This window comes from Dufourea novaeangliae, unplaced genomic scaffold (assembly GCF_001272555.1).
Source record: "Dufourea novaeangliae isolate 0120121106 unplaced genomic scaffold, ASM127255v1 scaffold21, whole genome shotgun sequence".
NCBI classification, from domain to species: domain Eukaryota; kingdom Metazoa; phylum Arthropoda; class Insecta; order Hymenoptera; family Halictidae; genus Dufourea; species Dufourea novaeangliae.
The window spans coordinates 3,010,933-3,034,814 of NW_015373910.1; the positions used below are offsets into that span (position 1 = coordinate 3,010,933).

Sequence of the window (23,882 nt, forward strand, 5' to 3'; positions counted from 1 at the left end):
TGGTTTTCGAGATATTACTTTCGGGTAACCTACTGACACTGTTGTTCGTGTAATTTAAAGTTCAGAACCTTTTTTCTCACTATGGCTGATAGGGCAAAAAGTGGTTATCGATGTAATGCATATTCGAATGAACACATTGCAATTTTCAAGGAAATATTTCCTCCTATGTGAAAAAATGGTGACTGATTCGTGTCCTTGTTCTGCTGATTTAACCACTCCAAATATTTTTATTTAATGATACTTAAGAAACCGACCACAATTGAGCACTTGAAGAACAAAATTTATCAAGAAATTCCAAAAATAACATAGGAAACATATAAACACGTTATATAAAATATTAAAAAAGAGCGAAGTTATACAGCAGCTAGATATAGCCACGTCAATACTTAAAGTGAATAGTGACACTAATTCGAGTACTGGAAACTATATTACTTTTTAGCATACATGAATGCTATGAGTAATGATTTAATGAGAAAGTATTCACAAAATGTCTGTTGCACGAAATCAAGATAAAAGAAAACAGAATATTACTTACGTGTCGAAAGCTTCTGCAAACCCCAGATGTCTCGCAATCGTATTTTCTTCATTGTTTTAGCACACTGTTATCACACTTTTCACTTATCGCAGTTATTAACAAGGGAACTTACACGGCAAATCGAATCGCGAAATAAACGAGGGGAATATAAAAGAGAATTATCGGCCTACATCGGAATTCAGTTGTGCACCGATGCAGAACAAAATCTCGATATCGAAGATCACAGAACGATTTTGTTTTTTAATAGAAAAACATGAGTGATCGATTACTTTCAGATTAAAGAAACTAATACACAATTATTCTATTAGAAATTAATATGCAGCGATAATTTACGTCATAGAAGATTAACGATTTGTCAGATTTTTTATTAATTACGACAAGGTTGCTTTCGGTTTTTGACACGGTAACATATTAAACTCGTAATCGAATGTAAACTACATCCGGCAATATTATTTTAATCGCATAAAAAAATTGCGAAAGAATTCCGATTGAAATTTTTTCTGATTCGGACGTTAGAACACGAAACGATGTAATCATGGCGCCGATCACCGTACAACTGAATTAGAAGGTATTCTATTCGTTTTCGGAATGGCAGCGTGACCTCGGTCATTGTTTTCATCGACGAAACCCTATGCATGCTAGAGAATGTATACCCGAGTACCTGCTCTCTAATTCCAGGAATTTTAAGGCTCAAGGTCTAACAAAGAATTAAAAGCTAAATAAAATGTTGTGGTCTGGCGAATAAATTCCGCGTGGTCAAGAAATATTTATGACTTATACCATATTTAAATCCCTACTATCAAGTGTTAACACATATTTAGTAGTAATAAATATGAATATTGACGATTGCAAATAGTTACTAAAAATCATTATGATAAAATTTATACGATAATTAAATAGGAATGCTGTCTATCATTCAAGTAACTGTAATTACACAACTACAGTAAAGACTGTACAGTAAGAATAATTTCAACACCTCACAATTCTATTGTTTGTCCGAAGTCCGACCCACGGCAAGAAAAACAGGGAACAACAAATTATGCGCTTGACAGATTTCACGGCCTCCCCACCCCAGTGGTGAGGATGAAGTAGAAACTCTCACGAGGAACTTCCTCTCCAACTCTCATCGAGTCCTTACTGTATTCAGTTGTTTTAATTCAGAGAAAGTAATGGGTAAAAATAAATTCATTATTTGTCGCAAAAACTGTTAAAAGGATTTTCATAGCATATTTACTTTAATATCATACTATTTCTCACTTATGGAACAATTTCGTATTCATAACAGCGTTAATATGAAAACATATGTACATAACACTTACCTTCGTATTTATATTCATAAGAATATGCTGTACAGAAGAATCAAAATAAAATCCAATTACGTAGAAGGATATAATTATTAATTGTAAGAACATTTTACAATTTGCCATCAAAAAAATGACAACTTGCAAAAGTAAAAATTTTCGAGTTATAAAATGAATCCATTGGATTTTCACTTCCATAGAAAAGCAAGGAAGAAACTGTAATAGCACGATTCAGTATACTCACTGTTCGAGGGATGCAATAATATAATAATGGAAAGGAATAAAAGAGGATCTGGCGCCGGATCAAGATAACGTAACAACACCATGTAGTCTTGAGAATAAATTAATATATTTGAAATGAATATACGGTAGATACTGTCTCGCATCCCAGATTTTATGGCATCTCATAACATTCCCACTCTCTCTTTCTCTCATTCCCTTATCGATCTCGTTCCTCACAAATGCACGCGCAACAGAAAACGAGGAGATCCCGGATCAGCTGTCTCTTTTCTTTTTTTTTTTTTTTTGTACCACGCCTTTATTTCATCAGCAACTACCTAAAGATCTTTTTACTTTCTATGTACACGTGTGTGTGCCAGGCGAAATCTCTATTGCTTTAAATAATATCCGCGAACTCGACGAACACTGGGGTATCGGCTACAAGAATTAAATAAAAAAAAAAAAAGAAAAAAGAAATACGAATCCGTTCATACTTCCGAGCTATTTACATTAAATACACGCGCCGCAGTCTGTCTCACTCGCACACGCTCTCTTAGACCATCCGTCGATCGTCGACCGTGCATTTAACGAATCATGTCCAGAACCGATCGACGGATGGATTAAGGGTTCAACGAACGTAAAAGGGTAACCCGTTCGTGTTTATTGCACATTCTCGTTTCTACCGGGGACAAAGAAGGGAATCGAACACGCGGGACAGACAACATGATCGCTACACGCACTCGATGCAGATATGTCGAAACTGATATAAGCCATCCTCTATTCAGTCAGCGAGCTCGTCCCATTCTTCGAGCTGTCACTAATTCGCAGGATCATCCCAGAGGAATCTTACCGATCGCGACCACGAATCCGTAAAATCGGAGAGCTACAAATTTGCAATTAGTACCTAATCATACTCAGAATCCATCCCCCTAAACACAGTAATCACCAAACGTGATCCTCTCGTCTGTCCAATTACCTAGAACCTCTGATCCCTCCAGCGATACTACGATGCTACTCTAAAAGTGTCTCCTGATCCTCTGAACCGTCTCGTTGTTCTCGATAAGTGTTCGTGACTGGCCCATCACTTCGTTGTCGATCAAACCGTTCACCAACTTGTCCTTAGCGTTCCTCGTGGACTCAGCAGTCGGTTTTCTAGGATGACTACGTCGTGGATGGTGAAGTGGGCACCGAGATCGGTGACGTTGGGCTGCTGGACCCCCTTCCGTTCGACAATGTCGGCGTCGAGGCTCTGTATTCGTTGTGGATCCCAGGTGTGCTGGTTCGATTATTGCCTAGTAGGCTGTCGATCGAGAACGGGTTCAGCCTCTTCCTCTCTTCCCTGCCTTTCACGGATAGATCTATGCTACTGCTTTGAACCTCTTCCTCTTTGATCTGTTGCTTAACCGATGTCCTCTCCGGGTTGCTGTTGTTGTTCGTTGTTTGACGCGTTCCGCTCGCGTTGCTAATGTTCACTAGCTCCCTCCTTCTTTCCAGGAGGCTCAATCCCCAATGACGGATACCCTGCTGGTGGTTCAGGTGGTCTAGGCTTAGGCTGGAGTTAGGGTTCTGGTGGTTGCTGGCAATCTGGTTCACGTTTCTTCGGTGATCGTTCTGGTCCCCGGTCACACTGGACAGTCTTGGGTAACACTCTCCATCTGCCGAACCGTCAGCCGCCGAATCGACCCTCTCGCTGCCGCTCTCGCTGCAGGAATCCAGCCCGCCCACGACGTCGATCTCCTCGTTCGCGTCGTTCCCGGACCCTGACACGCTGCTGCTCTCGTTGTTGTTGCTCAGGTGGCCGAACGAGCTACCCAAGGTGCCGTTCAGAGAGCTCCCACCAGAGGCAGCGGCGCTTCGCGACTCCCACTCGGCTCTGAGCGTTGACAGGTCGACTGTGATGCCCTGGAAACAGAAGGACGCGCTTTTCGGTATGATACTTTCGGCTCGGTTTGCGAGTTTGGTGAGGCGACAGAGCTAAAGTGTGATTAGGATTGGAAAGTTTAGACTCTGCTGACTAGTATATGAATTATTCATGTTAAAGTAACTTTAAAATAATTGTATCAGGTGATAGATAGTTTTCGGTTGCTATGAGCTCTGAATGTTACCTTCGCGGCCAACTTCCTCTGCTGTCGTTCGAGAGCCTTTAACAACTTCTTCTGCCGCCTTTCTCGCTCCTTTCTTCTCAGTTCTTCCGGCGGAATCGGCTCCCCGCTACAGCTCTGGGGGTGAGCGTTGTGCGCCGGCCTGCCTGGACCCTTCTTCGTGTGCTCCTTCTTCCTCCATTTTGCTCTTCTGTTCTGGAACCACACCTGGAAACAACCGAATCAAACAGTTCAATTATGTTTTAGAATACATTGGATATTAGTCAATGTTTTCGGATTCTCCAAAGAATTATCATTCGTAAATTCCTCGAGATTAATTTCATAATTATTGACCCGACAGAAACAAACAGGAAAAATTCTCCAGTTTTAAAGTAATTAAAATATCAATTATCACTTGTCCTTTGACATTTCTGATTCTGTTACTACAAAATGGAAGTTCTACCAATCTTTTATGATCATTCACTGTCATTAATTATGCACTTTTAAAACCTACTTATCAATATTTAAATACGGACAATCTTCTCGACGTTATATAAATAGAAACGAGAGAAATTCTACGTATCCTCGTCATTTCAGGAATCACCAATTACCCCAAGTCCCTTTACTTCGAATAATTAAAACCACTTCGAGGGGCGGCACGGTCGCGACGGTTAAACATCGGAATTACGCGAAGGAACCTACCCCACGCGGAAGGACCAACGACCCCCTGGAGTGTCTTGATTCATGGACAGTCTCAACACTTTACCCCCGTGCTCGCGTGAACGCTCGTGGCGTGAAGCACGATTTAGAGCCGGCGTGAATTTCTGCGGCGGTCGGCTAAGGGCGAGCGTACGTACGAAGGAACGAGGTAAAACGGGATGGGGGAGGGTTGAAAAGGTGGTTGAAAAGGATGAAGACATTAGTTGTGGCTTGAGGCCGGTGTGCGGCGCTGTTCACACGCGAGCTACAGATCAATAGATCCACACACCAACCCCTTGCAATACCTTCGTCACGTCACGTGCTCTTACAGTTGCTTCGTTTTCTTCTGCTGTTTACTTTTTGCCTTCCGGGCGAAATGAGATCGAATCAGAGAGATAGAGAGTGAGAGAGAGAGAGAGATGAAATTGCTTGTGCACAGAGTTGGCCATTTTTCAGACGAAACTAGCCGAGTTTGATGGAACTTCGAAAGAAACATTCTTAGGAAGGTGGGGGGTGTAAATTACTTTATCAGGCAGCGTGTTCCATTGCACGGAAATAGAATGTACCCTGGGACTATTTAATTTTCATTGTGAGCTGCACGACGGTCAGTTTACGTGTTCCTTTGGGTAGACGAATTTTCAGTTGATTGAGGGGATAATGAAAGTCATTCGAGGTAAAAACCTTGTTCATTGTTCGATGAATGGTTACATTCCCTCAATTAAATCTGGTTTAAACTAAAATCGATTTAGGGGAATTTCTTGCGAAGACATTATTAAACCGATCTCTTTGAAACCTTGAGAATACTTTATTGTATAATTAAACTAAATACAAAAATTCTTATTTTCGTGAGAAATTTTTAAATATTATAGTTATACGGATTTATGTGCAGTCGGTGAGCAAAAGAAGGTGTTCCGCGCCGAGGAATGTATCTTCTTCACGGCATGAACCTACATTTATAAGTAGTTTTTTACATTTATAGAGTTTTAGTAACATTTTTAAAAAAAAATATCATTTTTTCAATTTTGCATGTTTTAACTTCAAAATAGGTTCATGCTGCGATGCAAATTTTAGAGGATATGCTTCTCACCAATATTTATGAATTTGTCGTGAAATTAAAAATGTTTGTACTCGGTTTAATTTTCCAATAAGATATTCTCAATGTTTCAAAGAGATTGGTTTAATACTTTCTTTGCAATAAATTCTCAAAGATTCGTTCATTTTTACGCCAGGCACCTCTTTAAGGAAATATAGTTAGAGATCGTTTGATCGTTATATATGTAGACTACTTGTGTTAAATTAATTTACAAGTTTCTCTGCTAAAGAACATAATTAAAAATTAAAGTCGGAGTTTGGGCCAAATTAACCTGAACACCGCACAAGGATTAAAGAATGAAAATTTAGGATGACAGAAACGTTTGAGGGATTGTATTCTAGTAATTAAGGAATTGTATTCAAATAATCTTGAATTTTCGAAAAACATAGAGAATTTCTATAGAACCTATTGGCATTGAAATATCGTGAAATCTTGAGTCAGTCTAAGATCGTCGCAATAAGTCACAGCCCCGAGTTCATCATCGATTAAATGTTATCGCCAACAAATAATAAACAGTATTAATTAGACGTGGCGCGTTCATCATTCAATTTTATTCGGATACGCAACCCGTGATTAAATATACTCGGCGGACTAAGCATATTTTTCCACTAACGCAACGATAAATCTAGATACGACACATTACACGGCAAATGAAATGTTAGTTCGTAATCAAGGGAATCTGAATAACTTCTGACCAGCGAAAAATACAAAACGAAACCGTTAAAAGTTTTACGAAAAATTCATGTATATATCGCGGTACCCGCAGTATGGTAACGACACGAGCAAATATATGTATAAATTGCGAGTGTTGCAGTTGTTCAATAGTTATTAGAAAATCGGAGGAAAAATTATAATGATCGACAGCTGCAATACATGATTAAGTTGCAGCATGGGAAAGGTTGCATCCACATTGTTACCCCTATTCGGTAGACATTATCGCCGACTGATAGCTGCTAACAAGCTGATCTACCGATACCGATTATCACCAGCCCGGACTAAAAGTGTAACATGTTTTTTTCTTCGTGTAAAGCGCTTGCATGCACGTTTGTTTCTTGATTATAGTGACCATAAAATTTTCCAAACGGACAGGGAAAAAAGCACTTTAAATGCGGGCGCTTCTCGGACCCTGAGAAAATACGATGCAGCCGTTCGTTTTTCGTCACGAATATCCGATACAACCATAGTTGAAGTAGCACAAACTTCTACTCTAACAAAATTTGGAATAATCTAAAATGATGGAGTGTACTTGGTCTGATTTACTTGATTTTTAATTAATGATTGAATTAACTTAATTTAATTGTACATATGGAGCTATAAAAAGCATGTCGTTCCTACCTTTGAATATAATAGGTAATTTAACTGTTAAATTTTTGCTATAGAAACAGAAAGTGCGATAATTATGAAATAGAGATTGTATGTAACATTCTATGTGTGTGTGTGTAAGATAGAGAAGATGCGAATGTCAACAAAATAGATGTTGGGACGATCGTGATTTATGACAAGCCAATTAGTCATCGAAATTATTCAAAATATTTATGATATTGTTTACATCCTACATTTATAGTTTACTTAAATACATTACTCTTTGTATTCCTATTTATTACATACGATAGAAATACAGTCAGAAAAATTGAACTAATGAATAATTCTAGAAAATAGTCAAACTGCTCTAACTTTATATCGAAAAAGCTAGACTTCGTGACATGTACATAGTGGAAAAATTAAATCAGCATCGTGTTCAGCAACCTTCAATTAATACAAAAAATCAGGCTACTTCCATTATTTTAGGATTTCATGAACAATGTAGTTTATAGAAATTCGACCATCAAAATTGCTCACAAGCAATCGTTAGATTTCAGAATAAATAAAAAAAATGTAAAGTATGTCCGTAATTTAACTACAGATAGTATGTTATTTAGACGCTTCACCAACAGTGATCGATTCCTATATTACATAACAATCATTAATCACAATCAAATGTGACGTTCCCGATAAAATCACCGGTCACGATTTATCACCTTATAAATTCTTTAACAAGCTTTGTCATTGGTATAATCACCGTATCATTATCCCGATTAGTATTCAGTCTCCTCCAGTTTATGACACACTCTTCAATCCAATACACCGAGCATTAACACTAACATAAAACGTTCCGACCAATCGGTATTCCTGACGGGACGACAATAGATCATAAAATACTGACACAAGAAAGCATCCAGGACTACAATAACTTCCTGTTTATGTCCTGGACGCAAAAACCGTCTTTGGAGCGTAACTTCATCGACGATTCCTCAATCATATGTCGTTGGTTAGATCAAACGGGTGGAATTAAAGTGACGTCGAATCGAGGTAGTAAAAATGGTACGATCGTTATTGAAATTGTTCTGCCAACGGCGGAATCGACACCAAGCACACGGCAACGTTAATAAAGAGGATCAAAGAGGACCAGTTCTGAACGGCAGGTCGTAAAAGAACACGAAGAGAAAATAAAGAGGGGCCACTTGTCGTTTTCCATGCAATTGATTTTTAAAGAATATCCTGGCTCCATTTCGTTTCGCCTTGCGTGCTACCTCTTCGTACGATGGTTTCGTGACGTAGATGCGACGCGTATATACACCGGGGGACAGGTTGTTCGGCAGTTTTCGGTGAATATGTTAATGATACCGCGAGATCGTCGAACGACGCGTGCAACGATCGACGATTAACGAGCACGGAACATGGTGGTTCATTTGAATATAAACGGAAGAGATCATGGTGGACGAGAAAATGGCGCACTCTCACGATGCCGCGTTCCGTGTAAATATCAGAACGAGAATTCCGCCCGGTTTCGTGTGTTCATCGTGGGTTTAAAATGAAGATTTATTGTGTCATTTTTTTAAGTATACATTGTTCGTGTAAACGTCGCGACGGAAGGTGGAAAGGCGTTTTTCTTCACCGAAGACGATGAAATACTATTAGCAACGTTGCTATTTACAGAGAATAGTTACGATTGTTGACTTAGTGCTTGTAAAAATATATTCTATTGAGGAGAAGTTATTGTTAAAATATTGTTAAATACTTGGTTTTAATTTAATAATAAATTAACGGTTAAATAATTGTTAAAATACAGTTTGTGTAAACACGTGGCGAAAAGTACGACAGCATTTTTCTTCACCGAAATTAAGATGATATTGGTGAATTCTATAATTTTAGAACATACATAAACGTTTGTAAGCCCTATCTCATAAAATTATATCCTATTAACGGAAAATCAATGTGTGTACAGGGCATCTACATACAGACTCATCTCGATTATCGTCTGGTTTGTTCTACACGATTATTGTCCAAGTGTTATCCCCACCATTGAGAAGGGTGGGACATGGAACCTGTCAAGCGCATACTTTGTTGCCCCTTTGCTTTTGTTGTCGAGGCTTGAGCTTTGAACGAAAAACGAATTTACGAGGGTCTGAAGCATTTCTCCCTACAAGATTATTGTCCCGGCGGACGATAATCGAGAGGAATCTGTAAATGGATTATGGTTGATTTAACCACAGTATGCTTTTTACTTAATTATATGAATTCATATAAGAAGGAAGAAGAATATTTATTTATAGAACCCTCTTATTACGCAACGTGATCAATGTTTATTAATGGAGTTGATGGAATGGTTCACAAACTGTAAATAGGCTGCGGGTGTTTATACAAATACCGAATATTTTCTGGAAACATGATGCAAAAAAAAATTGATTTACCATGTTAAGGGTTCCAGTGGGTTTGATATAAAAAAGCAACCCTGAATAAATTATCTGCAACTTTCTATTAAACTGAAATTTAGCTTATTAAATATTCTATATATGCATAAAACCCGCAGTATAATTATAACTATTATAGACTGCGGACCTTCATACACAGTCACTATGTAGCAGAATTCGCAGGGGCCAGGTGTTAACACAAATTAATTTCCTGCCTTATGAATTTTCTCAGGTTGAAAGTAAATTAAAGACTTCCTTTGTATTGAATATTCCATATTACTGCATCACACACAATCTCACGAACGCCTCAATCTAATCATAATACAATAACTACGTTTCCAGACTAATGAATAAAGTTAACTAACACCACCACGATCCACAGTGGTCCAGAATGAAAATTAGCTCAAGCAACCAAAATATAAATGAGGCAATTATCAAAGGAATCCTCTTCGGTGACGTCATCGTTCACTAACAGTGTTTTCAACATCTTCATGAAAGTCGGAATTTTTAACGAATTTTTCCTATTTTTTACAGAGAGTGATGACACAAACGGGCCTAATTCACGGCATGCACCTACATTTATAACGTTATTATTTCAATAAATCATATTTCCTTAGCATTTTTCACTTGGAAAAAAGTAACATTTTTTTTAATGTCATCATTTTTTCAATTTCGAATTTTCCAACTTCAAAATCGGTTCATGCTGTGAATAAGATGTTAAAGTATATATACATGCAAGGCTTAGACAGTTGGTTCAATATTTTTTTAGTTACATGCCCCGGCATGAAACACCTGTTTTACTGGCTGTAAATAAGTCCTTATACAAATAATATTTATGAATTTGCCTTGAAAATAAAAATTTTTATATTCAGTTTAATTCTACAACAAGGTATTATCAAAGTTTCAAAGAGATTGATATGTTACTTTCTTCACAATATATCCCAGAAATTCGTTCATTTTTAACTGTTTACACCAGGCACCTCCCCTTAAGACGGCTTCTCAGACTCCTTTTTGGGCTTCCAGTTGCCCGTGCCGGACCGTGTCATCGGTTTATCTCGGCGTGACAATATTTTTTAAGAGCCGTTGCCAGCATCCGTGCTCCGTACGGGGTTATCTGTCATGGGGATCAACTATCTAATCTGACGGCTACCCCTGGATCTCGACCCTTCGAGAAGACGCACCGGCTGCGTGACATCGTGTCACCACCAGCAGGGTTATCTACGGATCGCCCCTGTCACCAAGGTCGCTCGCTTTTTCGCCCCGCGCTGGGAACAGAGATCCCATTTATTGGTGATCGTGGAACACGGCTGCTGTAGCCAGCGCGTGGAGCTACGGTTTTGCGCGGTGATTTCAACGCCTGGTTTAACGTGTCGCGTACACCTTGGCGTTTCACGCTTGTATCGAACGCAATCGTGTGAAACATTTTTAATTAAGATTAGGGTATTGAATGTGTACTGAATTAAATTTTAAATTTATAGTAATATACTATTAAAATTAAATTTTATAATTAAATTTTATAATTATAGTAATATACAGTTGGTCGTACATAATATAATTTTGAATTCTAAGCTCTATATTTTGAACATGTACCGTAGTGAACAAGGAAGTTACTGTGTTTGGATATGTAGCTTTATTTTTGTTAGGTTTTTTAATATCGATTTCAAATTTTAGTAGAGTAGATGCTTCAATTACTGCGACCTTAAGTGTGTGGAACCATAAAATATGATATACTATATTATGCTAAATTGTACTTCATATTACGTTTGTGGGTATGTGCATATATATATAACATAAAGTGTATAGTAAATTAAAAGCTAGCATAAATTCCGCCAAAAGCACTATTATAATTTCAATAATCGTAAAATGAGAAATCGGCAATCCGTAATTTTGACGGGTGTGGCGGTTCTCTGTGTTAAATTAATTGTATTTAACAGTTACTGCTTGTATTAACATACAGATCACGTTCATAAGAATGATTTAGCAAGTACTAACGAAGTTTCCTTTTTATTTTCAGTTGAATGAAACTGTTATTGAATGAGGCAGATTAGAACTTCCGTCTGGTTTCCGTAAATTAATTTGTAGAATTATAAATTTCCGTACATATGCAGAACTTGAATATTCTTGAAATTGCATAGCGGAATAATTAATTAGTTCGATATGAAGGGGCAGTTTTTGTTTGTAAAAATAACTTTATGAGAAAGAAATAATGAATATGCGATGACGCGACGGTCGCCGTTGCATGGGTATCGGGTAATTATTCTTTTAATAGAGTTGTTTCGGTGTTTTAAACTTTTATCCCATTAATTCCATTTAATTTGTTATATTATGGTAATGCGTTCGATTAAAGGAGTCATTTTACAAGAATTGCCCGTTTTTTTATTCATATTATGGTAAAATAGTTTTTCGTTTATCTACATATTAAAGAGTAGATTGTTACAGAGTGTACAGTATTTTCATGTCTTAATGTGATTCTGTTTAGCGTTCCATCGCGTTTAATGAACACTGTTGAATATTTACAAAAAGATAACCTCCTAATAATTTTTTCGAGACATAGTCTACTTGCTCGGTTTCAGAATATCCAGTCGGCGTCCTAATTGTTTGGAATATTACTTAATCACGTTGTTGCAATTGAGGAAGCTGTATTTTATATGATATTCACATGAAAGGATGCTCGGTAACCGAGATCGTATCGGTTCGATGTGAGCAATATGCGCCGGGCACATGGCACCTGAAGCGTGTCTAAGCACATAAATATAAATATCTTATCGCGAGGAGAGAATATGAGGGTAGCCTCGTGCTCGATCGGCCGTGAAATTGAGGGTCCACCACTCGTAGGCCCCATTGAAGGACACCATCATGTCATGTTCCAGTGTCTGGTGTGTTCGGTTTCGAAAGACCGAAAAGGGTGTCGCCGAGTCTTTTCACATTTTTATGACCGGCTACAGTCATAGATCCAACGTATCATTTACGATCTCTTTTCAGAAGCTAAGTTCGATTTTAATATTCCATCCAGACACGAGAAATCTGTCAATGAAAAGCTGCTATTAAGTCAAATAGAAAAAGATACAAAATCACATTTTTTTAATCATAAATTAATCTTTCTTATATCTATTAACCCCTTGCCTTACAATGTCGAGTCAGACACGTGATAACGATTTCAAAGTGAATTTAGTAAACATATATATTATTTGTTTTCTTTAGGTCGACGTCAAATACTGTGTCGCTGGTGTTAACATTTATGGATTAGAATAAATGTAACACTTGATATAAGAATAGAATTCCTTTTCTGTCTCGGAAAATATTAACGATAAAGTAATTCTTGCCAGTGAAATCGTAAAAGAAATCGTATGGCAAAGGGTTAATTACTCTGATCGTATATAGTGTATAAAGTTGATAAAATACGACAAAAAGCAGCGTTTCTTATGAAATGAAGGATCGACTTCGCCTTGATATTCGCGGCAGAACCACCCAAGAACGAAAACAACCGAGCGTTTAATGGAAACACCACCGACTATGTAACTTTAAAAATATGGCCTGTCAATTAGGAGCAAAACATCGGTGATTACATGAAGAATGGCAGCCAGTCATGGAAAGTTTAGTCTTAGAACGAGCGTATCACGAGTGTGTACATACGCGGGATCGCAGAACTTTCACGCGAAAAGGATTCGCGTGGGGCGCCGAATTATCAGTGGATCAAAGCTTCCGGGCGAATAAATTAAGAATAATATCACTTACATTTATTTCATTCCGTGAAATATACATGACGAGGGCGCGGTACCACGGTTTAAGAGGGAAAAACCGCTGGTACTCGCGATAACGTTCAAAGCGTTTTCCCCGCGAAATCGATTTCCTGCCCGTTGACAAATTACTCCAACGCATGGAATCGGTGTGAATCGATAATTCGCGAGGTGATTATATGGAAAACTATCTCGAATAAAATGTAGCCATGAAGTTTATACGGATTTTCATTATTTATTACAGCTTTAAATATCGTCCAGTAATTATTAGTTCTTTCACCTGTCACGATTTCGATTCCAAAGTAGAAGTAACAGACAGTTAAAAATTGCACGAACGTCATAATGACTTCCGTAGCGAATATGTATTTTCTTCTTGAAATTCATAAAATAAAAATTCGCTACGTTGCACGGAGAAATCCCGAGGTTCTCGAAATTTCATTAGAAATTCCTCCCCCATTCGGGGGAGAAAAAAACCACGAGGAAAGGAATGATGTCCGCATAAAATTCTCTTCATTATTCAAATGGACACGGTAGTCGGAGGCACACCAACCCCCCGAGATAGATCTTCTTCAGTTTACTACCCCCGAACACATTCGAACCGGGACAGTTCGGCCTCTACTAAGGTAACCGCACTCAGAACCGAGCAGATGGACTAACTACCCCCGGGAGAGTGGCTACGGAGGCCGGAGGCTCCGGGACCCGAGCCACCCCCGACGTCTGTCGGGCATCAACCCCTCGAAAAATGACGACGAAGTCGCTATAAATTCCCCGACTATCGGCCAGACCGATCTCGGGACGTCAGATAAAAGCTACACCGAATGTGAAATCGGCCGGTAATAAAAGTGCTCTCTTTTTTGTGCTTACATCACTTTTTTTGGGGTGAGATTGTGGAACGGGAGTAGATAATTACATGTGTCGCGACGTGGTGATTGAAAACGATTATGAATATTCTGTCGTTTGTAATACTGTTCGTTTGTTAGAATTGAATATCATTCTGTAACTCAATTATTATTACACTCATTAGATTTGTTAAAGTGACTATTACTACAATTTCTTTGACCTCTTAAGTTTTAATTATAATTTATTCAGTATCTTACCAGAAAGTTCTGCTCTTAGTTCTGAACTTAAATATTATACATATCGATGTATTGTACAATTATTTAGTTTAGTGTAGGTATATTCAACATTAGTGGTTCTACTGTTAATTCCAGTGTATCTATAGTGACAAATAAATCAAGGTACTTATTTTCACCCTTATATTAATACATGGATCGATCAACATCTATAAAAGTTCTAGCATAGTCAAATGAATATATTTTAATGAAATCTAAACTTCGAAAATTAGATTTGTTACAGTGATTATTTCTTGAATCTTCTCGAATCTTTTAAGTTTCAATTGAATCTATTCAGCATCTTACCAGAAAATTCTGCTCTTAGTTCTAAACTTAAATAGTGTCAAACACATATGGGTGACTTGGCAGTCAAAATGTTAAAAAGAATACATAATATTGTTTCTTTTTATTATACCTAATATTTGTTTGGCAAGGCCTGTATGTGAAATGAACTACAGTTACATTTATTTTCTTTTTCTTATTAGAATATTAACGCGTGTGAACCTAGGAGGGGTTAAAATTTATAACAGATATTAATAACTATATTTACCGATATTTCTGAGGTTAAAAAAAAAGTCAATTGCTTAAATATGGTTATATTCAATATAAAGTGCGTACATTCTTCCTAATCTTTGTTGTAATTCAGTAAATAATTCAGACGTGTTCTTGAAATGTTTGGTATGGTGTTTATTCACTTTACAATATTTTTTTTCCTTCACGTAGACGCTAATACTCTTTCTTTCGTTTGAAACGGCGAAAGGATTATGCTCGTAATTTCGCTTCTCGGGGACTTTTAAGATCATGAACAAGGAAAAAAAAGTGTATTATACTCACGGCGACGCGGCCCTCTTTCAACTCGAGCCTCAGCGCCAGCGCTTCCCGCATAAAGACATCAGGATAATGGCTCGCGAGAAATGCCCGTTCCAATTCCTCCAATTGCCAACTATTAAAGTTGGTCCTGCTCCTTCGTCTCTTGCTCCCACCTTCGTCCGATTCCCCGTCGCAGCCTGCAATAATAAACGCGTTTAAGTCCTCCCCGCTTGGGCAAAAAATTCAATCAGCATTCTTTCGGCGAGAAAAGTATCGAAAAAGTTTTCAAAGATTCGGCAAATGTTCGTTTAAAACCAATGTGACGGTTTCTACTGTTTCAATTAACAATTCGGAAAACATTACGGATTTTTGTACAGATTCAAATTCCTGCAGACTACTTTCTAAAAATCGGAATCAAAGAGGAATTTTATTTTCAGCTACTAAGGAATTAATTAAATTAAGGAACACGGTATGTACATTATATATATTTCCCGAAGTCTTTCCTTCATTGTGTTTCAATCATGTTAAATCATGTACATATTTTTTACTAATTAAGAAAAGAACACGAATTTCTATTTCAGTTACGGTTTCATAAATTTCCGTACACATCCACGATCCCGTGTTCGTGGTATTCAAAATTGACAATAAGAAATACATTATCGTTCATAAGTATTAGGACACTTGTCTATTACGAAAAATTGTCGAAGGGCTGAAATAAATATTCTTTGAGGGATGTTAAACCTCGATGGACAACACTTACGCTAATATAGAGTAATAAAAGGGTGGTTCGAAATAATAATTTTTATGTAAGGATTTTTCTGGTATTCTCCAGATCATTTGAACAAAGCCAATTTTTTCCACCTGCAGCTCTTTCCACATTACTCCACCATCTGGATAAATCCTGAAAATTCCTTACATTTATTAAAACCAGGTATCCTAATATTTAGCAATCATATTAACCATCATTTCACGTTAACTATCAATTCCAGTCACGATTTTAAACGAAAATATCCACCAACTTATTCTTCAATGTTACGATATAACAAATTGATAAATTTTCGTGAAATAGCCATCGAAGTGAATTATTCATGACTGATGAATTCAGTTTATCGATTCCTTTAGAAGATACAAGCCGCAATTGCATACACACACACATGGGACCAGTTCCCGCATAAAAGCAGAAGCACACGCGGAGATCGAATGCTTATCGCCGCAAAATTGTTCGAGGCACGGTATCATTCAGTCCCCTCCAATCGTCTCATCGTAGATAAGACTAGGAAACTGAATCCCGGCATATTGAATAAACATGGAATTTCAGTGATTTTATGAGGGCCGTCGTCTACTCTCCGCCCCCCTCCATCCCCTTCACGGTATCTGAGACAAGAATCTGCGGATCCACGATTGTTTTGGCAGACTCGTTCGCGGAACAGGCACCGATACGTATGCTAATACGGGACAGCGGAATTGAAAAAAGATCGGCAATTATGATTGACTCCGCAATAGAGACGACCGTTATCTGAATAGCGACGTGAAATAACACCAGATGAGACATTTCCGAGGATCGAGAATTTCGCCGGGGAAAATAGAGATCCTTAGCTCCCCTCTATGCAGATTTAATTTCCTTTCGTGATTCTACTCGATTACAACGATATTGGGGACGGAAATTGATAAATCATCTTACGAGTTGAACGCGAATTTTTTTGCGGACGATTTGCTGGCAGTATGAATATTAATGATTAACTTGATTTAATAATAGAAAATATAGATTACAAATAGAGTAATTAATTAATAGTCACTTTTCACACTGGTTAAAATTTAATTTTCTGAAAGATAAATTATCTGGAATTCTTTTTAAAATTAATTGATTTGTTTTTGGAACGTTCGTTTCGTGAATTTCACGTTTTAATGGAAAGATTTTTGTTTTCCTCACGGACACGGTATTATTATCGGAAACGGCTATCAAATCTGATAGATGATACAACTAGTGGGGCTTAAATAATTTATGTTAAACAATTTTACATGTCCGGCTCGGATGTGGTCGAATCAATCATTTTTGTCGCTGGATATACGTTTCCTTCGCGTCCGAAGGAAGTCACTCTCGTCTCGATCCATCCAGTCACCGCATAATGAACCTGACACGATGATAATCATTCGTTTAATTCCGCGTCTGAACCGTGACACGATCGGACACAATGATCCGGCTGTACCGTAATCGTCGCTTCCGTAACGCTATCTCCTATTTTATCCAACAATAATGACGTCCTCGAATCGTTTATCAAATGATAATATTCTGCACTTCGATCCAAAAGAAAGTTTGGCGTCTAGAAAGCTAAACAACTATATCTATTTTTTTAATAAACACAGTCAAACTATTGTTTCTTGGTCTTTTTAGAGAAAATGAATGTCGATATATTTTTTTAGGTACATAAATAGTTACTATGATAGCAAAACGAAGCTGTACCTATATGAATTTCTGTAAGGGTATTTTGTTTTAATTTTTTATTTACTGTGCTAGATTCTGAATGATGTTTGATCGACTTCGAAAATAATTTTATTATTATATTAAATACAGTTTGATGGATATTACCGTATATACACTGCATGGTATAACTATAAAACCACCCCAAAATTTTCAATTCTTATGTATTGCGATTAAAATAATAACAAAGTATGCAATGTCAGAAATCGTAATGGGAAATTACGTTTCTCCAGAAAAGGATAGATTACATTCCCTAGGAAAAGAGTGGTTCGTTTTTATTTTAATTAGAGTACATAAGGGTTGAAAATTTTAGGGTGATTCTATAGTAATGCCATGCTGTATTTAGTAAGTATCTATTGTTCGATGGCAAGAAAGAGGAGAAAATTGACGATCGAAAATGCCAAGAAAAATAATCCTCATTTTTCTACCTAACCTTATATGATAAAAACTCAGAACTACTAGATATTCGCTATAATTAAGTGGATAAACTTTCATAAGATTCCAGTACAATAGATATTGAATCACCTCCCATAAAACCAGCGAACGTTTGTCACAGTTCAAATTATAAACCCTCAATATCACCATAAACTGAAGAATAAAATTAAACAGTTACCAAAATATCCTTGAACATTCACTAGAATAAATTCTAATACAATCTAACTCATGAATAATGAGGTTCTAGAAATTCTAGAACTATTAACTAATAATAAATATAACACACAAGGCAATAAATTCCAAAACGGCAGCCTACATATGTCCACCTATTCCAAAGGATGTTTCAATATCTTCTCACATATGAACATAAAAACGCTATATACCATGTCACTTTATTTTCAACGTCAAGTAATAACCTATACTACGCAATTCCTTATAAAGAAAAACCAAATTTCAAAGGTACGGAAGGCAGAACCGGCCGTTTATCGGACAACGATAATCCTTCAAGCTGCCACCGTGGCACAGCTGGATCGGTCGGTTATTATGGAGTATAGATTATCAATAATGAGCAGACCGATCGATACCCATCGTGGTCTCAATTGGTCGACTCGTGGAGAAGGACGGCAGAGGGGAGAGACAGAGGTAACCGCCGGATAAATAGCGTCTAATTACGCTGATTAATGCGCGGCCAGATGATTTCTTTTCTACCCTCCCCCCACCATGTCGACGACGACACGGCCGATTCGCGGACATTATCCTCGATTGGTTAATTTTAATTGGACAAGAAGGCTCCGATGAGAGTACAGAGATACGTGATCTCGACGGAGCCGCGTAAATCGGACGACCAACGTTGGAACAAATGGCAGCTGGTTCGGTGTGTCGTGTTTGAGCCAAAAGTAATGTTTCTTCGAGGATTATCTGTGTGTCATTTACTAATGATCGCCGAAGAACGAAGGAATCTTTGTTATTAGCAGAGCGATCAATATACATATTTTTGTAATGTATGGTACATTCCAGAATTCCTATCAAGTCGATAATATTATGTACTTTTTTTTTAAATTTATTCAAGCTATATTATGGATTTCCTGTCCAAAAGATATACCGAATTAATCAAGTTTTTATGTTATTCTTCGGACAATAAGTCTCTTAGGGGTTAATTTAATTTTTCTTGATTCTAATTTTGTAACATTTTGTGGAAGCATTTGAATTTGATTCGATACTCATAGTATAAGCGTTGTATTCTTGAACGACCTCCAACATTGTGTCAACCAGAATAGGAAAGAAACAGTGTAGTAATTCAGTAATAAGGAAAATGATGGAAATGGACAAGTTATCTGATTCACCTAGCATTTTTTTAAAAATTGAATTAATCTATTGTTTCCTGATTACAGAACCTTCCAGAGTGGAATGAACTTCAAAAGTCTAGACAATTATTTCTGTAACAGCCTCTATATGTACAGATTTATATAGATAATCTTCTGAGGGCGCTGCTATAATACGGTATTTGGTACTGTAGATGCTCACTTAAGTTGGCGCCGACCTGATGAGTACTGATTATGATAAATGCGAAATAAATTGCTATGCGTTAATTTCTATAATTAAAGATTGTTTTAAGAACCCAGCCAATGTGATCGTCATTGTTATTACGGGCGTTCTTTGATCGCTTTTTCAGCGACGAGCAACGTTGCATCAACTACAAATAATAGTCATTAATAATCAGTTCGTATATTTTTTCACCGCGTTAATGTCTATATAAAATGCTGTTCCTTTAAACAAGTTAAATGTTCGAGGTTTTGTTATTACTTCTCATATAAAATTTCAATTTTTCTTTCTCAAAGAAGCTGGCGATTTCTACATCAATCTAGAAGCTTGAATAACTGTCACACTCAAGGATAACGCGTTTCTTCGTTAAAAAAACAAACTTCAGTTATTTTCGAGGAAGTCACAGCACATTGAAATTATCGTTCACTCTTTGTGTCCGTACTAATCCGCCCATTTGCATAATACAAAAATGCAGAATACCATTTGCGGCGTGACTATTATTGAAAACAGATCGCTATCGTGTTCAATAACCAAAATTCCGAGACACCAGTCTAAAAATAAAATTTCCATTTTTGTTGTTTACCACACTCACAACGCAAACACGACCATCTAGCGTTAACAAATGAAACCAAGAGCACAGCAAATTTCCACTGAATATTAACGGTTTCGATAACAAAAATGCCAGGTAAATAATAACTATACAGCGGATATTTATGCACTTATAGCAAAGTAAAAGAAAATTTTAATGAAATTGAATATTGATTATATATAAACTGTCGCTAGCATATTGAAACTACTACATACTACAGAACATAAAAGTATGTCTAATTTTGATTATGCACATTGGTAAAAACAAAAACTCGCTATTTATTATATAATATGTACACGTGTGGACATTGTTAACAGGAATCCATTTGAAAAATGTATTTGCCCTACATAGAAGTTCGGATAACAGAACGCAGGATTAAACTTTAAAATGAGTATTCGGATAATCAAGGTTCAACTGTATTAATTTCTGCAATTGTTAATTTGCATAAACCTCTGCAGTCCAGGCGATAAAATAGTCGCAGGAACTGTTGGACGCCATTTTGGATCACGAAGAAACCAACGTACCGACGAGACCGTAAGAAAACCGTAACACCTATAGGTATGAAACATCGAGCACCTGGTAACGACTAGTTGCTCACCTCGTGACGGATTATGAATACAAATCACGCACGGCGCCGATATAATTTTTTAATAGGACAGATAATTTATTACGATAGAACGACGATTCGTTCACTGGAATCCGTATTTTCCGTCGGACGGGCAAGAAGAACGCCTTTCGAGACGGTGTTTATAGCTAATTGTCACTGCACGCGAGAAGCAATTTCCGGCGTGGCCGTCAAACCGTTCGGAATATGTCTTCGTTCCGAGAGCGATGTAAACGTCGAAGAACGGGGAAAATGGCTGATTCCATGTGAATAAAGCCATGAATATGAATCACCGGTTTCTGGGGCCCGATACGGGGAACCATGAAATGGCACAAAAAAGAAAAAAAAACGGGCCCAACACTCGATTTGGAGACACTTAAACCGATAGCTTACAATTACTTTGAACGATCCCTTCACGCGACTTAGTAATTTGTAGCCACGGCGAGACACTCCTTCTCTTTAGACGTTAACAAACCGAATTACACCATAGGCATCTTAAATGTTCGCAAATTACTGTACGCCGGGACAGATAATTGAGGACTATTTTGCAAGTTTCAGAGATGAGCGACGGAGGATGCATAAAATCAAAGATGTGTCCGCTGTAATTTGAATAGGCTAGTCCTAATATATTCTTTGTAGGTGTGTTAACGCTGTTTTGAAATCGTTAATAATTAATTCAACAGCGTTTAATAGCAGTGAGTGTAAATTGAAGCGTAGTTACGTGAAAATTTTGTTTATTCTAGCGTAACAACTATTACTACAGAACCAACAACTGTTAAGTCCAAACAAAATTGTTCGATTACAGTTATCGGAAATAAGTAATAAACAGTGATAAAATATTAAAGGAGTTCAATTAATCAATTCCAATTGACTTGAAGACGAATGTAATTTGAATCTACGTTTGATGTAATTGAATCGTAGACCAGATCTTCTTCGAAATTAATTTCGATTCAACTCATACGCAAGCAAATCGTTTGTATATTAATATATACTGTAACCAATAAAAGCGTTAATTCAATAAATGTATACATTTCCTAGTCAATGTATGCACTTACTAATCTAGTTAGTAAATGTATTCACAAGGAACAAAGTTTATACTTTTACTAACATTGACTAGTAAGTGTATACATTTACTAAACTTCAAGCTTTTACTGTGACATATACAAGGTTAAAATGGCACTCAACACGTTGAAGCCCTGCAGAAAAAATGTCACTAGCAAAAAATTTTCAATTTCTTAAAAAAAAAATATTAGGAAATCTGCAGATTAAAATAGGTAGACAATTGTAGAAGACAACAAATACAAATGAACACAAACCTTTAATTCCTATTACACTCATCCAGCGCCGAATCAAGGTGGGTCTAAGGGGGGCTGTAGCCCGGGGCCCCACGTTCCAGTGGGCCCCGTTCTGAGCCTTCAATTTCGTTACGATTAAATGTTATTTAATTTTATTTAAAATAAATCTCAATTTTTAAAGATTACAAAAAATACAGCAGTACAAAAAATCCTCTCGCTTTTCAACCAAGGGAGTCCCCGAAAATTCGACAGCCCTCGGCCACAAAAAAATCGTAATCCAAGCCTGCACTCTTCCGCGAGTGTTTCAACCACGATTAATGTCGAAACTTCTCATCGGAATGCCAATTACAGGTTACCGTGCGTGATTTTCAACCACTTTCCGCAACACTCTCGGGCACTTCTCTCGCTCGTACGCAACAGAATAATGCTTTCTAATTGTTCCCGATATCGCGTCGGTGCGGGTTCGCGAAATTGTCGAAAAAAAAAAAACGTCGGGATCTGTACACCACGTACGTCACGGTCGGAGGATCCGGGGATCGATTATTATGGTTGGGGACGCAGCCGATCGGCGCGTTTGTGAGCGTTTACGGCGGTCCATGGCGGATTCGCGACGACCAGGCCCCGCGTGGCGTAATTGCATGATGATACGTTCCGGCCATGTTGGGCCCCCTAACGACGCACGCGACCCTTCGCGGCGCCCTTTTATTTTGTTCTTTTTCTCGACACACAGACGTCCTATAGTTCCGAACCCCGCGTTGGAAACGTAAAGCCGAACAGGAGTCCTCGAATTGGCCAGGAACCGGGAGGAATTGGCGGTCAGTCCGTATTGGGCGGCGCGTTCGTTCATTCCGGTTTTTGCGTACCGCGACGCTTTGTAATTTTTGAGCCGCACTGTCTCATTAGTATTATCTTTACGACCGCCGCGATAGGAAGATTGTAATAACAGCGAGGGTATGTAACTGTGTTTTGCTATATTGTACCCGGTGATAGCCGTTCCATTTTAGTCTGTTTTGTGTTTTGAGGTGAATACTGACGTGTGCGTATGTGGTGGGAACTGTGCTGGGTGAGTGCGAGTTAATGGTGGAAAATTTGTAAAGTGTATACTTTGTAGTGTACAGTTGTTGCGTTATTAACGAACGACGATTCGGTTTGTGCATTTAACTTAATCGATTAGGTAGTTAAAAGTTGGTGGTAGTGATGGTAAAAGCTTCTTGTGTAATGCTTGGACTTGTGCTTTAGAAAACTGAAGGATTATTTTGAAAATTACTAAACGTACGGGCTCAAAATGCTGAATATATTAATGGTTAATCCTTAACTGGTGAAGTGGGACTTCAGGAACTCCATAAGTATTTTAATGATGCTTTATTTCAATTCTAAGAGTTCCCTAAATAAATATGCTTGTTTATGTCGATGTTTTCTTCCATGAGAATGCAAGACAAGTATTTGTGTAATAAATAATAAGATTTGTGTGCAGTAAAACTTTCAGATTCTGTTACTAAAAAGTAAAAATTTCAGATTCTAATACTCGAAATTACAACGGAGTAGAATTTTGAATTTTGAACTAGAGGATTTAATACATTAATAATAGAACATAGATAGCATCAAACCTTATTAACATCG

At 37.6% G+C, this 23,882-nt stretch overlaps 1 protein-coding gene across 1 annotated transcript in view; it reads right to left on the reverse strand.

The window, feature by feature from the left end:
* Positions 1-3,216: 3,216 nt before the first annotated feature.
* LOC107194087 (protein zerknuellt 1-like) overlaps positions 3,217-23,882 on the reverse strand; it is a 61,559-nt gene continuing 40,893 nt past the window's right edge. The window contains 3 exon segments of the mRNA XM_015583651.1: positions 3,217-3,957; positions 4,161-4,364; positions 15,343-15,515. Of these exon segments, the coding sequence (XP_015439137.1) occupies positions 3,217-3,957; positions 4,161-4,364; positions 15,343-15,515 (1,118 nt within the window).